General features: G+C 38.3%; 1 protein-coding gene across 1 annotated transcript; it reads right to left on the bottom strand.

Moving 5' to 3' along the window:
• Positions 1 to 15,427: 15,427 nt before the first annotated feature.
• LOC149144144 (Ribosomal protein L12 family protein) lies at positions 15,428 to 17,179 on the bottom strand. The gene has a single exon (XM_089448801.1). It carries the CDS (start codon positions 16,850 to 16,852, stop codon positions 16,199 to 16,201), a length of 654 nt encoding a protein of 217 aa, XP_089304927.1. The 5' UTR covers positions 16,853 to 17,179; the 3' UTR covers positions 15,428 to 16,198.
• Between the last annotated feature and the right edge of the window lie 4,663 nt (positions 17,180 to 21,842).

Raw genomic sequence — 21,842 nt, 5'->3', positions numbered from 1 at the left:
AGCACTTGCAGATGATCTACAGGCATCTTCAATCTATTTGGATACCCATGAGGACACTTGTGTGCCCCCACACTCATTGGGAGCACCATAAGTTTATTATTTGGAGAACAAGGGGTCAACCCCTTGCCCACTACTTTTGAGAGTCCTATCTCTCACTATGGCATCGATGGACTTCATCAGGCCTCTTAGAAGGCCCAACGACATGTATTGTTGATCATTCGACCTCTTGAGAGGCTTGTTCTTTTGTTTATGAACTAATTTGGTGGGCTTGTCACTAAAAGTTAGTTATTTTGCACATTATTTTATTATAGGGGCAAATGTAGGCCTAATTAGCTAAAATTGAACTCACGAGAAGTGTATAAATAGAAGTGATGAGGATTCATTTTAGCATCGTCACTTGGATTTGTTGATTTGGGGTAGCATCGCATGTGCTCTAGCTATGAAAATTGGTGGAGAGGCTAAAGCACATGAGATCTCCAAGACCCAGAAATGGTTTGGGCATATTCTAACCGATTTGGGAGATATTAAAATAATTAATATTTTTAATGGAGTTACTAAGTCTAAACTTAGGAAAAATAAAATATTAATGGGTATTAATATAAAACTCAGTTAGAAGGGTCCAAAAGTCATGGATCAAGCCAAATCTAATCTTAGTCGTTGATTAGAGATTTAATCTCAGTCGTTGATGGACCAACGAGAAAAGTATAAGACGAGGCTTGAGGGTCAGTTGGAGAACACACAGAGAGAGATCAAGAACTCGATTTTGTGGGGCAGGGTTTGCTCAAGAAATTGAGTGAGTGATCAAAGTTGCAGCTGAGGGACAATGAATACATAGCAGAGAGGCAGAGTTAGTACCAGGAGGATCAACGCAGAGCTAGGAGAGCGACGCAGAGCTAGCTAGAGGCCACGCAGAGGCAGCTAGGAGCTGCGCAAAGCTAGAGAGGGCCAGCGTGTGAGACGCAGAGGGTCAAAGGGCTGACGCAGAGGCTCCAGAAGCTGACGCAGATCCTAGAGAGGCTCACGCAGAGCCTAGAGAGGCTCACGCAGGGCCTAGAGGCAACGCTAGGAGCATTTCGTGGAACACACTAAGCGCTGGAGAGCCGGATAGGGTGACGCAGTCCCTATCAAAGTGACACATAGCAGCAGAAGCTGCATTATTGCTGTGGGATCGTTGATCCGGTGATTTAGCCGAAATATCCATCTCCGACTGGAAGGTACTACTGCCGAGGGCATTCTCTGTTGGGTGAGTCATTTCTGGCACCCAGGTTGTATTCTGGAACTGCATAATAATAAGACCCTCTAAATAGCTGCACCGATTTTCCCGCATTGGGTTTTTCTGGGGACATTAGTCCAAAAACAACGGTGTGACTTGTTTACTTTCAGTTGATGATCTGTATGTGTTGATACTGCACTTGTATTTATTTTCAGTATTTACATGGTAAATAACCTATTAAGTAATTGAACAAGTAGAAAGAAATAAATCAGATAGTACAGGAAGAATTTCTAACAGGTTAAACTTAGAAATTCGAACATGGTATCAGAGAGTGGTTGCAGATCACAGGATAACTGAAGGCATCAGCCGAGCAGAGCAGTAGCAACAGATAACAGCTGTGCCAAGTGATAGAAGTTGTTCCTAACAGAAAGCAGCAAGGAAGGGGTGACGCAGAGTGCCTACGTCATCAGTGCGAGCCAGGAGGAGGATCAACGCAGTGGCAGAGAGGAGCAAACCTGACCTACTCAGTGCCCGATCATCTTTCTCAGCCAGGAAGGATTGACGTTGTGGCCAGAACGTGCAAATTTTGCCGGTGTCGGGATTGCGCAAAGCCTAGAGGCTCAGTTCTTCAAGGTGCTGAGGTATAAGGGGTTGCAGATAATTTGCGAAGCGAAGCTAGTGGGGTACTATGGTCAAAACAGTACCTAACAGGGCAAGACTAAGGAGGAGGGATTTCCAAAAAGGAAATCGAGACGCAAAGGGAGTCAAACCGAGGACTTCCAGGAGGGAAGTAAAGAGACTCATATGAGTCGGAAGAAGAGCAGCAAGATGGTAGTGAATGGGCTGAGAGATCAGGATAGACTGGACGGAGCTTCCAACTTCATAGTCTGGAAGGCCAAGATCTTGTCCATTCTAGACAGGTATCGCATCAAGCACTTCGCCTTGAAAACGATAGTGATCCCAGTTGACCCAGCTGAAAATGAGAAGTACGAGGAGGCAATGGCCAGGGCAAAGTGCATCATCCTTGATGGGGTCAAGGATCATGTGGTGTCGCATATTGATGATAAGGACACGACAAATGAGATGTGGGAGGCCCTGAAGAAATTATACCAGCATACTTCCGTGCAGAAGATGTTACTTGAAAATCAGTTGCGGTCATACCAGATGCAGAAGGGAGAGCAGATAGATGTCTTCCTCGGTGGATTGAAGGAGATCCGTGATCAGCTAACTTCCATAGGGGCCACATCGAATCAGGAACTGATGGTGAGGACTGCATTGAATGCAGTCTCAAAGGATTGGGAGGTATTTGTCCAGAGCATACTGGGTAGGTCGAGCCTTCCAGATTGGGAGGAACTATGGGCGGCTCTTCATCAAGAAGAGATCAGACAGGTGACCAAGACGGGGAGTAGCGGAAAAGGGGTCAGAATCAAGAAGGAGGAAGAAGAAGATGCGACTCTCGCATCTGCGGGAAAGCAAGAGAAGAGAAACAAGGACCTCTCTAAATGTCAAATGCTTCCATTGTGGGGAACTGGGTCACTATGCGAACCAGTGTCAGAGGAAGAAGAGTAAGGGAGAGGCTTCTGAGACCAAAGAAACGCCAGCGAGGGCGGAGAAAGAAGTGGAGACAGATAACCACTGTGCCATGAGTGCTCATGCGCCACTTGAGAGGAAGTGGGGAGACATCGAGCTGTAGTCAGACAGACTACAGACAATGAGGGGCAGGATCCTTGAGGTACCCAACCTCTTGGATTATACCTTGCTACGGAGCCCCCAAGAGGAGTAGCATGACTGGCAAATGTCGGTAGAGACGGAAGCAGATGAAGCGGCAGAGACTGCTACAGTGCAGGAGTCGCGAGATAGCGCAGAGGCTAGCAGGATGCAACAGTGCGAGAGGCACGGGAGTATTGCACCAGTGCAAGATGGCACGGAGAGGTGTGCAACAGTGCGAGATGCATGAAGTTGTTGCAGCAGCACAGAGGCCAGTAGAGGGAGTACTTGCTAGCGACAAAGGGAACTTCAGCATCGGGAGAGTCTCTAACCTAAAAGGGATGTCAGAGTTGGGTGGATCAATTACTTCCTTCTCAGTAACTGGGTTGTAGTGCAGCAGTTAGCAATGGCAATGCTATGGGCAGCACGATGCAGCGTGAGGAGAAGGGGATGCAGCAATGGCAGTGGCAGGGCCATGGGCAACAGCACGGATGCAGAGGGAGTTGTCGTACAGATGCAGTAGTGGTAGTGGCAGGGTCATGGGCAGCAGTACATGATGCAGTAGTGCAGAGGATGTTGGGCGGGGAGGCTTAGCATCAGCACAGGGACCGATGTTGGATGATTAGGGTGATACTCAGTGAGGAGTATTACTAGAGCACAGTCCTCGCTAAGAGGGAGTGTTGATTTGGGGTAGCATCGGATGTGCTCTAGCCATGAAAATTGGTGGAGAGGCTAAAGCACATGAGATCTCCAAGACCTAGAAATGGTTTGGGCAGATTCTAACCGGTTTGGGAGATATTAAAATAATTAATATTTTTAATGGAGTTCCTAAGTCTAAACTTAAGAAAAATAAAATATTAATGGGTATTAATATAAAACTCAGTTAGAAGGGTCCAAAAGTCATGGATCGAGCCAAATCTCGGTCGTTGATGGACCAACTAGAAAAGTATAAGAGGAGGCTTGAGGGTCAGTTGGAGAACACACGGAGAGAGATCAATAACTCAATTTTCTGGGGCATGGTTTGCTGAGGAAATTGAGTGAGTGATCAGAGTTGCAGCTGAGGGAAAGTAAATACATAGCAGAGAGGCAGAGTTAGTACCAGGAGGATTAGCGCAAAGCCGGGAGAGGGACGCAAAGCCAGCTAGAGGCCACGCAAAGGCATCCAAGAGCTGCGCAGAGCCAGAGAGGGTCAAGGTGTGAGACGCAGACGGTCCAAGGGCTGACACAGAGGCTCCAGAAGCTGACGTAGAGCCTAGAGAGGCTGACGCTGAGCCAGAGAGGCTGACACAAGGCCTAGAGGCAGCGCTGGGAGCATTTCATGGGATAGACTGAGAGCTGGAGAGCCGGATAGGGTGACACAGTCCCTATCAAAGTGACGCAAAGCAGCAGAAGCTACATTGTTGCTGTGGGATCGTTCATCCGGTGATTTAGCCGGAATATCTGTCTCTGACTGGGCGGTACTACTGCCGAGGGCATTCTCTGTTGGGTGAGCCAATTCTGGCACCCAAGTTGTATTCTGAAATTGCATAATAACAAAACCCTCTGAATAGCTGCACTGGTTTTACCGCATTGGGTTTTTCCAGGGACATTAGTCCAAAAACAACGATGTCACTTGTGTGCTTGTTTACTTTCAGTTGATGATCTGTATGTGCTGATATTGTACTTGTATTTATTTTCAGTATTTACATGGTAAATAACTTGTTAAGTAATTGAACAAGTAGGAAGAAATAAATCAGATAGTACAGGAAGAATTTCTAACGGGTTAAATTTAGAAATTCCAACAGGATTGGACTTGTATCTTTCTTGATAATTTCGCTATCCTTCTTGGAGGACGAATTTTGGAGCATGGAATGAATTTTGATGTTTGGATTATTTTCTCTTGTCTTGGAGCTTCTTGATTGGCAAATTATTGGCAGTTGGATATACTCTTAATACATGTAAGTGCAACTTAATGCTAATTTTTTCTACTTTTGTCACATACTAGGGCTAATTTACTGCATCCATTTATGCGAAGTTGTGGTATTTCAGTTTCTAGATAGTGATGCTTCATGTATGGGCCATGTATTATGAATGAATGTTCCTAGAGATGCTTCTTCATTGAAATTCATCTTGATAAGCCATCAATTTTACAAAATGAAGTATAAAATTCTTGAAGTTTCTTTTGATGTTGCCCTAATGCTATGTGAAGCTATCTTTGAGGCCTCTTTGACATAGAAAATTCAATGTCCGCAGTCATAATTACTTTTGACTCCAAATCTTGTCAAAGAGACCCTGAATGGGACAATCATGGGTTCCTGAATAATTACTCTTGCATACTCCAATCTTGTCAAAGTTGCATGTTGGTACTACTATGGCTATCATGCAAAAAGGATCTTCAGCACCCCATGATGCAAGTGTCCCATGCGCCTATTGCAAAGTTCACCAACATCTCTACTCCACTCGCCACCTACCTTGATGTGCATGTCACAACCTACAACTTGTAAAGCTTCTTCACCCTCACACATATCTGCCTCACTACTCCAGAAGCTAGGTGCTTGAGTTAATCCTTACCTCTACTAAAGATTACATCATATCCCTTGTCTTCAAGGTTAGCTACTGAAACCAAGTTCTTCTTTAGGCCTGGAACATAAAGGACATCTCTAAGATGGAGAGAGCTCCCAAACTCCCTCTCAAAGCTGACAATACCAACTCCCTTGGTTGCATACTTACCATTATCTCCTAACTCAATATGAATCTGCATGTGCTTCTCCTCTAGTTGGCTGAAATGCTCCTTGCTCCCAATCATATGGAAAGATGTTTCAGAATCAATATACCACGTGCCTACTAAGATTGCCATGCAAGCTATCAATGAGAAGTCTTTATGAAACTGAGAAGCAAACCAATCTACCTTAACTAATACAGCCACATGATCCTCGTTGGATCGCTTCTTTTGGTTATGACACTTAGTAGCATAGTGCCCAAACTCATAGCAATTGAAGCTCTTGATCTTGCTAAGATCCTTATTCTTCTTCTCACCTTTCTAACTAGACTCGGCCTTCCCTTTGCCTTTCTTTCCCTTGGCTTTGCCTACAAGGGAAAAGTTCTCCTCGTCCTTTGTCTTTGTTGATCTACCATCCCTGGTCCCTCCTTGGATCTCTTCCTTGATTCAGCTCCTTGATTCAGCCAAGCCATAACCTTTCCCAACTGGGAAAATTTTCTCACCCACTCACTACATCCTGGAAGCCATACCAAGACTTATGAAGTCCTAGTAGAGCAAAGCTCATAAGGTCACTCTCTAGTACAGTGACACCCACACCACCTAGCTCATCTCAAACCTAAGTAAACTTCAAAAGATATATGACAATGGGCTCTCCTTGTCTCATCTGAATACTCCTTAACTTCTCCTTATGAGCAAGCTTCCTGGCATCACTGGTACCCTGAAACAGATCCAAGATGGCTTTGAATATCTCATATGTTGTCTTCTTCTCCTAGAGATGAGGAATAATATGATCTTTGACCCCCTCTAGAATAATCCTCTTTGCCTTTATGTCATTCTTAATATGTTGGGCCAAGTGTTGGGGATCTTGTGGTGGTTGTAAGCTTTCTTGATAAACTCACCCACCCCGTTATCTTCCAACACTATTGTGATCATTTCCTTCCATAAGGAGAAGTTAGAGGCTCCCTCTAAATAGCGATTTGCTCTCAGTCCTTGGTACACCAACCTCCTTTTCCAAAGAACTGCTCTTCACAACCTGATCTTTGTTCTTCGCAAACCTTATCCTCTTGGTGTTGGTCTTTACATTGTTCTCTGCTCTGATACCATGTTGATTTTCCACGAAATTATGCAACCTCTATGATGAACAATTTGAAACTAAATTCTTTTCACCAAGACACATAATTTCTCCACAATAGATAAGCAGCGGAATAAAACATAGAGATAAAAAACACAGTCACACAATTAACACACTAATTTTTCTTGGGAAAACCCTCTCCTTGCTATAGAATTTTATTGATAGAGTAAATGGATCAAATAAAAAACAATTTATTTATTGAGAACAGAGATGTTATCCTGCTAATCTAGCCTGGACTTGCCTACAAAAACTTTGATCACAACTCCTACTTCCTTCTGCAGTCCCTGCCCCTATTTTCTAGCATAGGAAATCTCCTATTTCCTAGTGCAATAGTGGCTCCCATTATTTAGGAAAAACCTCCTAAATCCTAGCGCAAATCTAGTGAGAAAGTCTTTCTCAACTCTGCGTATTGGTTCCTCCTTGATACACACTCTCAACAAGAAGCTCTCCTCACAGAAACTCGTGCAAACAATAATGATACAAACTTATGCCTTCATCCTCCTTTTATCAATTTGATCCATGCTATAATTAGAAACTTATAATTAAACAAATAACAAATTTGGAACAGTAGTTGTGATTGACAAAGTTAACTAAGTTGAACTAAACTCTCTCTAGTCATAACTTGGAGATATAACTTGTCTTGCCTCAATCGAAACCGAAGCTCCCAACTCGCATTCTTCCAAATTTGAACTACCACTTGCAAATCCACTTAACTGACCTTCCAACTTTGTGCATGAATTTACTAACTCCACGAACTCATTCATGGTAAAAGGAAGATTGGTTGTGGTCTCTCCCTAGCTAAGGCACAAGCACAAAGAAGACCTTCTCTCGCTACCATTTTCAACAATTCCATAAAGAAGATTCATTTCACGAAAAGTATAAAATCCTTAGAATCATTTTTTGGTAAAATAAACTGCATTCCAAGGTTCATCCCAAATTTCATTCAGATTGTTAAACCAATGGTTGGCTTGTTTGTTCAAATTGAATGATGATTAGAGAAAAGCATTTATGAAAATTAAAGAACGTATCACGTCATCACATGTCCTTGTTAGCCCAAATTATTCAAAGGATTTCATCATATTTTTTGTCACTACAAAAGATACAATTGTCGGTGTCCTTCTGCAAAAGAAAAAATATAACAGGGAACAACCCATTGCTTTTATGAGTAAAATAAGGGGATGCAAAACTGAAGTACACCATTACTGAAAAGAATGCTTATGCCCTTGTTAAATCATTGAAACATTTCAGAAGTTATTTTGGGTATTCCAAAATTATAGTCTATGCCCCTTACCCATATCCCATATATTGAAGATGTCTTAGCACAAGAGGATTGTCTAGGAGTGTAAGGGAAATGGGTGTCAATGATTCAAAAGTATGACCTAGACATTAAACATATGAAATTCATAAAGGGGTGCGGCTTAGATAAAGTGTAAGAGAAAGGAAACAATAAGGTTTTAGGACAAAATAGTGTTGACCAAGTGAATGTTGTCCAAGATGAATTGGAAAATCTTAAATGCTATTTAAACATTATTTATTATTTGAAGAATCTTTCATGTTGTGAACACTTAGTTGATCATAAGGGAAGGGCATTGAGATTGGAAATTGTAAGATATTGTTTAATTCAAGATGGCCTTCGTTGAAAAAAAACCCAATGGAAATATTCTTAGATGTGTGAGTAAAAATGAAGTCAACAAACTAGTTAAAAAATTCCATTCAAAAAACTATGGAGGCCATTATGGAACTCACAACACTGCATATAAAATCTGGGGAACAAGGTACTATTGGCCTACATTATTCACAAATGTTCATCATTTTGTCAGGTCTTGTCAAACATGCCACTTATTTGCAAGGAAACAACATTTGCCTACTTCGCTTTTGAAACTAATTGTAGTAGGAGCTCCGTGTCAACAATGGGGTTTGGATTTTATCAATGAATTCAGAGACAACTCTAGTGATGGATATCAATGGATTCTAACTATCATGGACTACTTCAACAAGTGGGAGGAAGCCATACCTACAACAAAGGCAATTGAAGAAGTTATTATGAGTTTCCTTGAAGATACAATAATCACAAGATTTGGTGTCCCAACTAAAATCATCACTAACAATGCAAAAGATTTCAATTCATTAGCTTTATCTAACTTTTGCTTCAACTATAGTATTCTTCCTATCTCATTCTTGTAATTATTACCCACAAGGAAATGGATTGATTGAATTCAAGTAACAAGCATTTTATGTACATTATTAAGAAAACAATGGATGATAATAAAAAGAATCAAGATGACAAAATCAAATATATGAGAACCAAAGGTAAAAGCGCTTTTGAACCGGTGTATGGGCCTATCAACCTAAACATTCAGGTTTACCACCTTTTGTAACAATTCCCAACAAATCAAACGATTGTTCAAGCAAGAATTGACCAACTGGTAGAACTGGAAGAATCTAGGTAAATAGCATTGGATCACATGATAAAAAATCGAGAAAGAATCAAACGAACATTTGATCAAAAGGCTCATCAGAGAACTTTCATAAAAGGAGATATTATGCTCATGTGGAATAGAAGAGAGGAGAGCCTGGTACGCACAAGAAATTTGATCGCCTTTGGCCTGATCCTTATAAAATTGAAAAGTTGGTTGAGGCAAATTCTTCTATCATACCAGATTGAATGGGGAGAAGTTGCCTTTGTTGGTTAATGCATAGCTTTTCAAACTCTATTTTGCAGATGGTATTTAATGTTAGAAGTAGAGTATGGTGAATAAGCTTGTCACAAGTATCCCCTTAGGACAGCTCCAAGTTGGTTCTCATCAACCCAGTGTGGAGACTGACCACCATATACCACGATCTGATAAGATCTACCAGATGTGTCACCTGCAAGAGCCAGAGACAGAGCAACACCTCATTTTTCGGTGCCCCTTATACTATGAGATCATAGATGCTTAGCCCTCTTCATCAAGGAGATTTTCAGACACAGATCTCTAGCCCTACATATGTCGCATCACATGGGGGTGACCCAAACGATCACATCGTACTTTCAAGTTGATCTGACTGATCAAAGCAATAAATGACGAATTGAGTTCCATAGTACTTCATATAGTAGAGTAGTGAGATGACAGGTATCGAGTCTCCCCTAGAGGAGGCTGACAGATATCCTTGAGACCAATTTGAAGGTATCAAAAAGCACATCAATCTATGCATGTCCAAAGCACCGGAGGGATCAGTTCGGATCCAGAGCAGGGCACCCCCCCCCACCGACAAATTCCTTCCCAGTCGTAGCAAAGAAGCCAAAGACTTATCCATAGCTTTTTTCATTCAGTTTTGGATGTTAAGAGTATCTCTCGCTCCTTCCTTTCCCCCAGGATTGTACAGCCACATTCCTAGATAGCTCCAGAGGACACGGACAATGAGCCAACAACCCAGTTGCCCTCCTAGTCATCAATTACCAGACTCAACCATTCTTGACATCATGGACCTCATGTTCAACTCTCTCTCTCCATGGGCTCTTCACTAGGTCGCTGGTACGGTTTTATACATGTTCATGTTCATGAGGATGTCCTATTGTTTGTATTTTTCATTACTTCATTTTGCATATAATTTTGTATTAGATTTAGCTTTTCTAGGAGTAGCATTTGCACTCCCACATTGTACTCTTACTAGATGTATCATCTAGTCCCATTGACCTACTTTTGTGGTCATTCGTTGGACATTAATAGAATTATCTTATCTTATCTTACAAGCAATAGATTAGATAAGTAATTCTTCTTCATGCCTTTTGATTTTATTTTCTTCTATTTGAGCTTTGCTTGACATAGTAGTTCTATTTGTAGTTTGTCTTGTCTAAAAAACTAAAAAGTAAAAAGTAAAATAAAAAAGACTTGATTTCTAAACTAGGGTGATCATCTCACCCTGTCTTGTGGGACTAATTTCTTTGATGTTGAGCATTGGCAGGTTTTAATCATTGATATGAAGTACGAGACATTGAGTACCAGAGATTTATGAGGTTCTTGTGTACTCTACCTTGAGCACATGTTCCCATATTGGAGCCAAATGCTACCCCATGATTTGTAGGGGTGACTAGGAGATCAATGCACTTGTAATTCTAATCACAACCACCAATTCCACAAATGAAATTCACGGACTATCCATGGATGTTTTCCAGAGATGTTTCTAGCATTTGCTCAATTGACCTTCATGGTGTCAAGTGTTTGATAGAGATTGCGCTAGAGGCAGTTGTACCTTATGCTCTTCCTCTCACACATGATGATATTGGTTTTTGGATGTTATGCATTGGAGGCCAAACTTGTGAAGGCAACTGCGGGGGCATCCTTCATTGAGGAGCCACACATAATAACTTGAGCAATATTTCTTGGTTCTTTCCCTTGAAAAATAAAGCACCCACCTTGGGAGGATAGTAGATACACATGTAACATAGCTACTTGATTATTGTATGCATTGTTGACCTGTCATATAAGTTTGTTATGAGGTATTGCTATTTTATTTATATTCATTAGAGGGAAAGTGGACCTAAAACCACTTTTGGCTATTTTTGTTAAAAGTTGTTGAGAAGCTCGAGGGGTTTAACTTTTTATAATTATCCCTTGAGCAAAATGTGGATATGGAAAACATTCATATTATATTGCAAAAGGAGATGTAGTGAAGAGCCTATAAAAGGCAGCTCTCTCCTTCAGTTGGCATGGTTTGATTGATAGGGTTAAAGCCTCTAAGCTTAGTTGAAGATCATGTAGGAGGTGGAATTGAAGGTAGAAGCAAGCACATGTTAGTCTCTCTTTCCATTTTTCTTACCTCTTGGACATTTTTGGTTTATGTTTGAGTAGCTATTATATGCTTCTGGATGGGATAAATTGTGAAGGAAAAACTTTCACGCATGAGAAGAGACTATGGGTGAGGTTGCAAACCCTTCTTACTGTTGAAGAAAATGTAACTAGGTTAGGTCTTCATAAATGTAATATTGATATTTGTATTTATTCAAGAAAAGAGAAATTATTTTTATATTATTTGTCAACGAGTTTCTTGCTCATTGAAAATAGGTCAAGCACATTCTAAAGTGCTTCTAGAGAGCCAATGTCAAAATGTAATTATGATGAGACCCTTTGAGGGCATGTTACATCATGTATGTCAATATACAAGGTCATGGGAACACCTCCAAGTCAAGTCAAATCCTCTTCTAGCTTCAACGAAGTCTCCAAGCAGCCAAATAATGAATAAAAGATGAATCATGATGAAACAATCAAGTCGGCCTAATGAACAGTCAAGTCAGCCTGAAAGGGAGGGGCAAACCTCTATTTATAGAGGTTGTCCACTCCTCATTTGATCATCAATCATATCTCTCTTTCAACGCAGAAAAGGAGCCAGAAACTAGCCGAGAATAGAAGAAGCAAAAGTCAATAAAAAGGAGCCTTCTAAGGCAACGAAGAAGGAAGGAAAAGACAGCGAAGATAAGGGGATTGTTTTAGGGTTTCTGTCCACACGTGCGAAGATTTCAGCAATGTACTTTTTGCGGATTTGACAACAGTTGAAGGCAACACATTTAGAAGCCTCATTCGGATGTGTAACTAGGTCTACAAGGTCTCCTAAGGAAAGCGAAGAAGGTTCTCTCTAAAGTGAAGTAAAGAAGCCCTAATTTTCTAGGGTTTCTCCTAAGAAGAAGAGAGTCTAACTTAGACAAGCAGCAGAAGAAGGATGAAGTGTTGAGGAGCAAAGTGTCGGAAGAAAGAGGTCCATGTGTCAGAAGTTATATTACAGAAAGACGAAAGATTTGACTTATGCTTGGAGGATATTCTAGGCAAGGGTCTAGGGTTTCGCAGTTGTTCAAATAAGAAGCTTCAATAAGAGAAAACTTACCAAGGGTTTTCCTCTCAAGAGTGGAGAGGTTGTCCCTGGCAGAGTGCCAAACTTTGTGTTCTTGTTATTTTGTTTTGGTAGCAGTTTGATGAAACACACACACTAATAATAAGAAGAGGTTAAATTGTCAAAGTGCATCAGAAATTGTTATCAATAGTGAAGAATATTAATAAACACCATTGCCCTCCATTCTTCAACACTTACCTCTTGATGTAATTGTGGTTGTTGAGGAAGATTTCTGCTATAATAAAAGATCCAATGCACCATATGTTAATGGCTCATTTCATTCTATGAGGTTGTTATTGAAGATATAACTTGTGGCTTGGGTTGTTCATTCATTTGAATACTATCTTTCTTGCTTCTTTTTATTGTAATCTCATGTTATGGCCCTTCCTTCAATGCTTTATGATTGCACTTTATCTATTGGTTCATAGCCTCATACTCTTAGTGTTGATGATGCACCTTGTAAAAGGACCTACATTTACTCTCATAACCTAAAAGATCTACCTGGGCTAGTTATGACATGTCGTTATTGGTTTGACTATGTCTTCTTCCATATGATGTCAAACCCTATTTGTTTGTGTTATCTGACTCCATGACCCTTGTATTGACATTGACCTTAGCAACCTACCATCACTTGTTTTTAAAAAATGCATTAAAAAATACCAATTTATTAGGCTATCTCTTCATATCACCTTGAGCCTCCTTGTCATAGTCATAGCAATCCAACTTAGGAAACCCCCCCTTGAGTTGACAAAGAATCAGCCTAAAGAGAGAAAGACAAGAATATTGAGGTGACAATGGGTAATTTGTGTAAGTTTCCCTTGGTATCTTGCAACAAGTCTAACAAGTCTAACAACATATCTTCACATTACTAAGACCATCCAATTGGGCATTGTTTACTTATTTTTCATAAAATCATATTGGTAAATTTAAATTGAAGTATTTTACGTTCAAAGGCATATGTAAGGAATGATTTACCCATGTAAGGAATGATTTACCCTCGTGGGATCCTAGAGAGGATCTTAACCTACACACAGTATAGGAAAAGAGATATGCACTGCCTAACATAACTTGTATGATAACTAGGAAAAGGTTAAAAGAATTTTGGCACTGTGTCAACACATATAACAAACTATTCAACTCCATGGAATCTCAAGCTATAACATGAAAAACTACTAAGAGATATGCATTGTATGTTAAAAATAACTATAGTATATTATAGGGCTTACAAAAATTCTAAAAATAAAGGATACGCAAGAGTTTCAAAAAATATGAGAAAACTATGACAGAAAACTGGTGGTCACATCATGAAAAGGAATTCCGAATTTTCAAAGATATCATGTGTCTTTCTAGACTATTTGTTTTATCAAACAAGCAAATTTATGTGCTCTCACTGAAAAAAGATCCAAAAAACCCTAAAAAATAGAGTTTGAAAGTATTGAATCATGATAAATTTGAATGTACTAAACTTTGCTCAATAAATAATAACTAGTCAAATAATGATGTTATTAATGATAACCTAAGTGATAAAGACATAGAAGCAATCAATTATAGCTCAATACCATCACGGAACAAGTTGCAATCGAATAGGAGGAAGACCTTCAAGCCAATAATAGCTTAGTAACGCATCAAGACAAGTCATAATGAAAAAGGAGGAAGACTTTCTAATCTAAGATGTCCTCCTTCAAGAAGTCAAAAGACACATCAGTTGTCATCAAAAAAATGTCATTGGACATGTAAAACTACTAAAAAGGGGAAAACAGTAACGCAAAAACCAAATGTAATTGAAAAAATAAAATGATATATTAACAAAACAATTAAAATGTAAGCCAAAGACAAACAACATGGCTATCATACAAAAATACCATGCAGAAGAAACCTCTAAAATAAAGGATAGGCAAAACTATGTCATTTATTATAACAATAGTATTGACATAGAGCCATGTTTTTCATTTTCTAGATTGAATAATCAAACATGGTCAATCTGCCTCGGAAATACATTGGAAAAAAACTCATAAACGGGTACTCCCACTTCTTGAACATAGCGTGGAACTGTTGTAAGACTACTTTTCACAGCACCCAAACCACAGCAATTGAACAAGTTTGCATGGAACATACCTTGGCACCAGCTGGCTCCAGAATGCCTAACCAGACTATCCAAATTTTTGAAAATGGATCAACATCATGACGAAATCCTAATCGTAATATAGTCCTACAAGAATTCAGGAATAGATTCGAGTGGAAATTTTCATTATCAATGAAAACATCTTTAAAGATCCATTGTCCAAATCAATCCCCAACTGTACAATATTTTGCTAATAGCCAGAGGCATACATTTTCAGCCATGTTTCAAGCCTGAAGCAACCTAACAGTAGAAGATTTGTCACATAGCTAATGACAACTATCCACTGAGAATGTAGTAATAACAAGTAAATTAAGAGTCGTGACACCCCTGCAGACTACATAAAAAAGTAAGGGAGAGTCCTGGATCATCATTCATAATTTCATATATTTATATAATATTTATTTGTGTATCTTTGTATATATAATGTATGTATTTATTGTGTTTTGTTCCTATCATACCTGGGGGATTACTCTAAACAAAAGTAAAAACACCATATTCGGTAATAGTACACTCCATTTCTAGTTAAGGTCTTGATTTAATGTTAATCTTGATTCAATAATATTTTACAATTACTATAAAACAGTCATAACAATTCCATTGCTACTGAAAGCTAATTCACTGTGACAGAAATTGGCAGTGTGGAGGCAAAATCAACATAAACGAGACATCTCCAAGACGAAAACACAGCAATTAAAATTTCCGACTGACTCTTTGCGTTTCAAAATCATGAGAAGAACTCCTCAACAAACTGACAGAATCTCGTGCTTTCATAAATGCACCCATAGTCACATAAAACTTCGTTTTCTTGAGGCCACCATTAGGCAAGGATGGCAGTCTTAGTATCGAGCCTAATACAACAGAAGAAAGTTCCATGCAACAGCACATGTTTGTTGCCAAAGTACCGTTCAGAAAGTAAATCAATCACTGTAAGTTTAGAAGACATCTCAGTCTACCAATTATTAGTAAAATTGGATTTTGAAAATTTTCCCTACTTTGATCACAAATGACACCAATCCAACATTTAGAAGTAACCGAAGACAAGGAGGATTAAGATTCCTGTCATCAAAGAAGTTGCAAATAACTTTCTGTTTTGATTTTTATTTCGATTCTGAGTGAAGAGGTCCTGTAAACCAAGTAAGGTCTCAAATGAAACAAAAAAAAAGGCATAAATCTGCAGTCGATCAATGAGATGATATAAAGCTTCCATGACAACACTGTTGTCGATCTTGGGCATCGTCCACTGTAAATTTAAACATGCTACAGAATTGTGCAAGAGTACTTAGATAAGAAGCTCTGAAGGAAACATATTCTTAAAAATATACCATTCAGAAATGACCCAAGAATATAATGGCAATGGGCACAATTCAAATTTCAGCTTGATCAAACGAAGTAAAACTCACTTTTGAAAGAGAATTGAAGGGACTAATTCCTGTCAGCCTGCGCAAACTGCACGGAAAAATTCTACTCCATGACAACTTTAGCACCCAAATCCTTCAATTTTTGAATAATGGTGTCACCCTCTTCTTTCGTAACCCCCTTCTTCAACAGTGCAGGAGTTTTCTCCACCAAGTCTTTTGCTTCCTTGAGACCCAAATCAGTAAATGTCCTAACTTCCTTGATAATCTTAATCTTGGAAGCCGCATCATAGCTTTCAAGCTTTAGATCAAAGAAGGTCTTCGCCTGTTTCTCTTCGACTTTCGCTGCTCCCGCCTTGCCACCGGCCCCCGGCATCACAGGCATGCCCATTCCTGGCATCATCATGGTCATGATGGGCATCTCCTTGATATCAAACTTGTTCCTGAGTACATCGGTGAGATCGGAAACTTCAAGTAATGTAAGGCCCGCAATGTCGTCCGCCAGCGTATAGACTCTCTCAGAAGGTTTAGGGTTCATGTCCTCTGTAGAAGGAACATGGCCTTCTTCCTTGGGAATCTCTTGGGCAGAAGTTGAGAACTTCTTTGCATTGAGATTGGGGGTGACAGAAGAATTTAAACGGGAGACTAGCAGTGGATTAGAAACGAACTCACCTGAAGCATTGCAGATTGTTCTGATGTCATTATACAGTGGCTTGAGAACGTGTGCTGAGAGTGTAAGGCCGAAACCGAACAGCTTCATGCTGAGCTGCCTTTAAGCCCTGTACAGCATGCCTTGATCAGCTGCAATTTGACATAAGGTCCGTCATTTCCCTTGGAGATTTTCCCGAAACGATGGCTGGATCACTTGAATAGGAATGGTAATAAATCTGCTGATTTAATCTTTAGATGTGCGAATGTCATGGGTTTAATTATTTTCATAGTTGCTTAAAACCCTGCAGGCGTTTTGTAAGTGTTAAACCCTAAGAAGCTCCGTGTGTTACGTTTGTTTTATGATATGGTTAAACCTATCTAACACGATTCATCTCTGAGGCCTCGCTTCCATTCATCCTTCCATTCTCGATTTTCATAAAATTACTAGTGTATGATTCGCCTTTTATATTCATAACACCTAGCAATATTATTCATTAGGGGAATCCTTCTAAAGTCTACCCCATCAAACTTTGAATTTTAATTTTCTATTTAATTGATCATAAGTGATATTTATATTAATGTCTTTTTGGTGTGCAGTATGTTTGTTTTATAACCGTATCTATTTCTGAAAATAATTTCAAAATGCACATATCTCGATTCTAATTTGGTAACTACATGTTTTATAAAGTATTTAAAATGGTGTTATGAAGAACGGTTAGCTAAAGATTTTATTATTTAAAGAAGAGGAGGAAAGCCAGGAAGATGTCATAATTAATTAATTAGTATCTTAATAAGACACTAACAAAATATAATATATTAAAAAGTTTATAATAGGTATGTTTTTGGCTTTTATAATGATAGAAAATGTGTTTTCCTCAAGCTTTATCACATTTTTTTGTACTTCTGACTTGACTCTCACCACTCACTGTGTTTGCTCTTATCAACACTTCTATAATTTATGCCTAATATGTAAAGTGTTATCAATTTTGCATTTGCATTTTATCCATGTCACGACACCTCTAACAACTGAGCATGCATCTCATCATGTTATCTCAACTCCAAATTCTTTAGCTATACCAATAGATTCTTATAGTTGATTGAGTAGATGCACTTAGCATCTCTAGCCAAATTTGATCAAATACATACCAACTTTAGTATTGAACCCAATTTGAGCATTTGGACAAAAAACAATGGTGATCATCATTTAAGTATGTATTTTCATTATACCACTATAAAGGCACCAACCAGATGTTTTATGTATTGTGTTTCGCATGTTGACATGGAAATCTAATGAAATATGAAATTAGTATAAATTAATATGATGCATTGTGGCTCAAGGATTGACCTATTGATCCAAGAAGTGCGATTTAAGACAATAGATGGTTATGTACTAAACTACCTATGATGTGAAGAAGATGAGGTGTGAGCTCTCTCTCTACTTCTTTGTGTCATACTAATGCAAATCTCTTTGTTGGCTATTTGACAAAAGACATGTGTGTGTGTGTGTGTTTATATTTTGTTTTTATTTGGTGCACTTAGAGTATAATAGTGATAAAATTAGGTTAATAATGTGTGTTATTTCGCTTTAATGTGTGTATCTAGTTATTGTTAGATTTGCTCAACTAGTTAAAAATAAGTGTCGGATTGTATGTAGTGTGTCGTATATTCTTTAGTTGTCTAAACATTAAAGGTTATGCCTTATCATACATAACATTGGTTCATTGTGAGAAGCACATTATTCCCGGCAATATGTGGGTTTGTGTGCCACCTTATGGTGGTAAATCGACAATAAATTGTCCTTTCAAAGAGGTATCTTCCCCTTCAACTGTGTAGCCTTAGTGAAAACACTATCAACGTACAAAAAAAGCACATAAGACCATTGGATTGAAGCTTATGCATTGTCATCCACCTCATCCAACACTACAACCATAAGCCATTTTTTCGACCTTACTTTCAACTTAGATGGGTCAAAAAGATTTTACTTTTATGCCTTGAATACATGTCAAAAATAAGGTCATAAAAGTTCCACAAGTCTATTTTCTACCAAAATGTTGACCTACTTTGCAATCTAATTTTCAAGATGTATTTTTCATACTAGTCAAAATTGTGGCCATTCATATCACAACTATAGTTAGGTTAACAAAATTAACATAACAGTGCTTGAAATACCAATTTGATTGAAAATGTTAATGATAGCATAATTTTAGGTTGAAAAATTTATCAACAATGGGCATTACCACTATGGTTGAAAAATGATTACATGGTCAAAAAATTACTACATAAATTTTATTTGTTAGGTCAAGGCTTATGTCAAGAGTTCATTTAGAGATACGGGTCAAAAAAAATATTAAACCAAAAAATAGCTTAGTCATGAGCTCATTGGATATTGGCCTAAAATTAGGGACAATCTTCGTCCTGGTCTTGAATTAAAGGAACAACTTAGTCCTAATCATAGGCTAGATTCTAATCATAGGCATAAGTTTTAACCTTGAGTTTTACTTCTGTAGACGAGGTCATAATCATAAGTTGTATCCTTAGCACAAGTCTATGTCCTTATCTCAAAACCTAATTGTGTAGCTAAATGAATATGTTTTACTTAAAACGTAAAATCATTAATTATTTACATAGACAAAACAAATTCATTTTTGTAAAACATCACCTATTATACAAAAGTTGCTAATATCATACATAATATTGAAGTAGTTAATCAAATATACAATCAACGTCAAAATATGCAAGTCTAAAGTGAGCTTAATAATATCATCTTAATATCACCAATAAAAGAAAAATATGTATTGCATGTCAATATAAATTTGTTATGTCCATAATTGTGATCACAATACCGAATATAACAAAAAAGAGTTTGATATGGAGAAATGACATCAAGTTGTAAAATTAATTAATTAATTAATTATATATAGAGAGAGAGAGTTATAGTTTTGAGAATCAAATGTTTCGTGAATCAATAGTACTTGTCGCTTAATTTAAATATAGCTAAATTAAAGTAAAAAACAATAAAGAACTAAAATTGCATATATCTCATTTTTCAACAAGAAGACAACTACATTTAGGCAAAAGAATATAATAGCCTTTGATGCATTTATTATTTATTATCTTTGTTCTTTTATGTTTTACTTGATATTAAATGAAATATTTTAATAAAGATGTGCTCAAGCGATGTTACATAGTAGCTAGTCCCTGCTGCTTAATTTGAATATAGTTAAATTAAAATAAAAAACAGTAAAGACATAAATATTTCATCAACACTTTATATTCCAGTATCTTTAAAATTCATAAACCTACTCGAAGTGTTGCCCACAATTGAAAAATATTTGTAGCCTTAGTATTCAAGGAAGTTAAACTTTCTTGCCCATGTTGAAAAGCAATAAAGTATTGAAAAATATATTTTCCTCGAGTTAATTCAATAATTTGTTCACTTAGTACCTTTAAAATGTTTTGGTAATAACAATAACAATAATAATTAATAAAATAAGGTTAAATATTAACTACTAATATTGTATGTAACAGCACTATGTTAAAAGTTCATGTAATAAAAGCTAATAAAGGTAAAATAAGACCACGGGCAAGGGACACTTATTCCAAGCTGAATGTTGGGCAAAATATCCTAATGGGAATGACTTGTTGTGTTTTATGGCCAAGGAGAAATTGGCAAAGGCAATGGCTAAGGCTTCGGAAAGACAAAAATGTATTTTTGGCACATTATTTATGAAAATAATGGAAATTAGGAGAAAATGAAGGTGAAATGTCACAGGTTGCATGTGAGGAGGAAAATGAAGGAAAATAGTGGAAAATTGAAAAAATTAGAATCATCATCAATAAAAATACCTCATAGCATCAATTGGTAGCTTTTGTCAACCTTTTTTCTGTTTAGTGTTAGAATTTGTCCAAAAGAGGAAAAAACACCAAGAGCAGAAAGAAAGTAAGCAAGCAAGGAAAGGAAAGGAAAGGTAAGGAAACGAAAGGAAAAAAGCAAAGGAAGGCAAGGATCAAGCAGCTTCAGCAGGAATACTTGCAGGTAACAGATTACATGTGTGATTTCGTAGATGGTTTTGACATCCATGGTATGTGCATGTTAGTATATGGTTATTTTGTTATCATTGGCATGGATTTTGTCGGGATTCAGCGTGGGTTTTAGCCTAGCCTTGCAAATTCCAGATAGCCATAGCCTGATGGGATTGTTCTCGGTTTGAGCTTTGGATGGCTGGATTGTTTTAGAATCTGGTGTGAGGTAGTCTCAGGAAAATTCTCAAAGGCCTAGGGATCCCTTGACCGATAATTGTGGGATACACAGTAGAGCCTGAGGGTGGAGACATGAAAATTCCTCAAGGATGGTGAAGAAATTTTAAGGCATCCAAGCTCGGTTCGGTTTTGTGATCTCTGCACTGGTTTAGGTGTGATCACGATATGGAGAGGGTGGAGGTGATTTAACCTCTGGATTCCCTTTGTTGTCTTTGGATTGGTTTATCCCATGATATCCCACATTCATGCTTGGAATATGGCATGGGGGTGATTGGCTAAAAGAAAGATATGGTTCAACCAATCTATGGTCAAGTGGTTCGTGGAAGTCCCGAACCTGGTTGGCTTTTTCCTATGTTTAATAAAAGCTAATCTTCTCTTGCTTTGATGAGTAAATGTACTTGTTATTGTGTTGCTTTAGTGGATGTTCTCTCATTGTTATTTGTCTAGTTATATGTTGGTTATAAGTTGTAACACCCTCCCAGGTAAATGTGCATATAAACAACATAATAGGAACATAAATACAATAAGCATATCAGTCATCAAAATTCATATATATCTGAGTACATTTGCACATGAAAATCAAGGGAATGAATTTTTCATTAATAAATTCAATGAACTAACCATGATGGGACTACCACGCTCCACCCGACCATAGATTGGCTGAGCCAAGTCTCTCTTCAGCCAATCACCCCCGTGTCATATTCCAAGCATGAATGTGGGACTCATAGAACACATCAAAAAACACCAATCAATGTGGATGCCATCGGAGTTCTCCACCTACACCATGAGGAATTTGAGTGCCTCCTAGTCTCTCTGGCTTTACCGTGCATCCGCAGTCT

The sequence above is a fragment of the Pinus tabuliformis genome, chromosome X (genome assembly GCF_031772625.1).
Source record: "Pinus tabuliformis cultivar Carrire ecotype Pingquan chromosome X, CPIR1, whole genome shotgun sequence".
NCBI lineage: Eukaryota > Viridiplantae > Streptophyta > Pinopsida > Pinales > Pinaceae > Pinus > Pinus tabuliformis.
The sequence above is the reverse complement of the archived record's forward strand: the minus strand, read 5'-3'. Positions and strand labels throughout refer to the sequence as shown.

Excerpts from the sequence above, each read along its gene's own strand:
- LOC149144144 (XM_089448801.1), bottom strand. The coding sequence starts at position 16,852 with ATGAAGCTGTTCGGTTTCGGCCTTACACTCTCAGCACACGTTCTCAAG.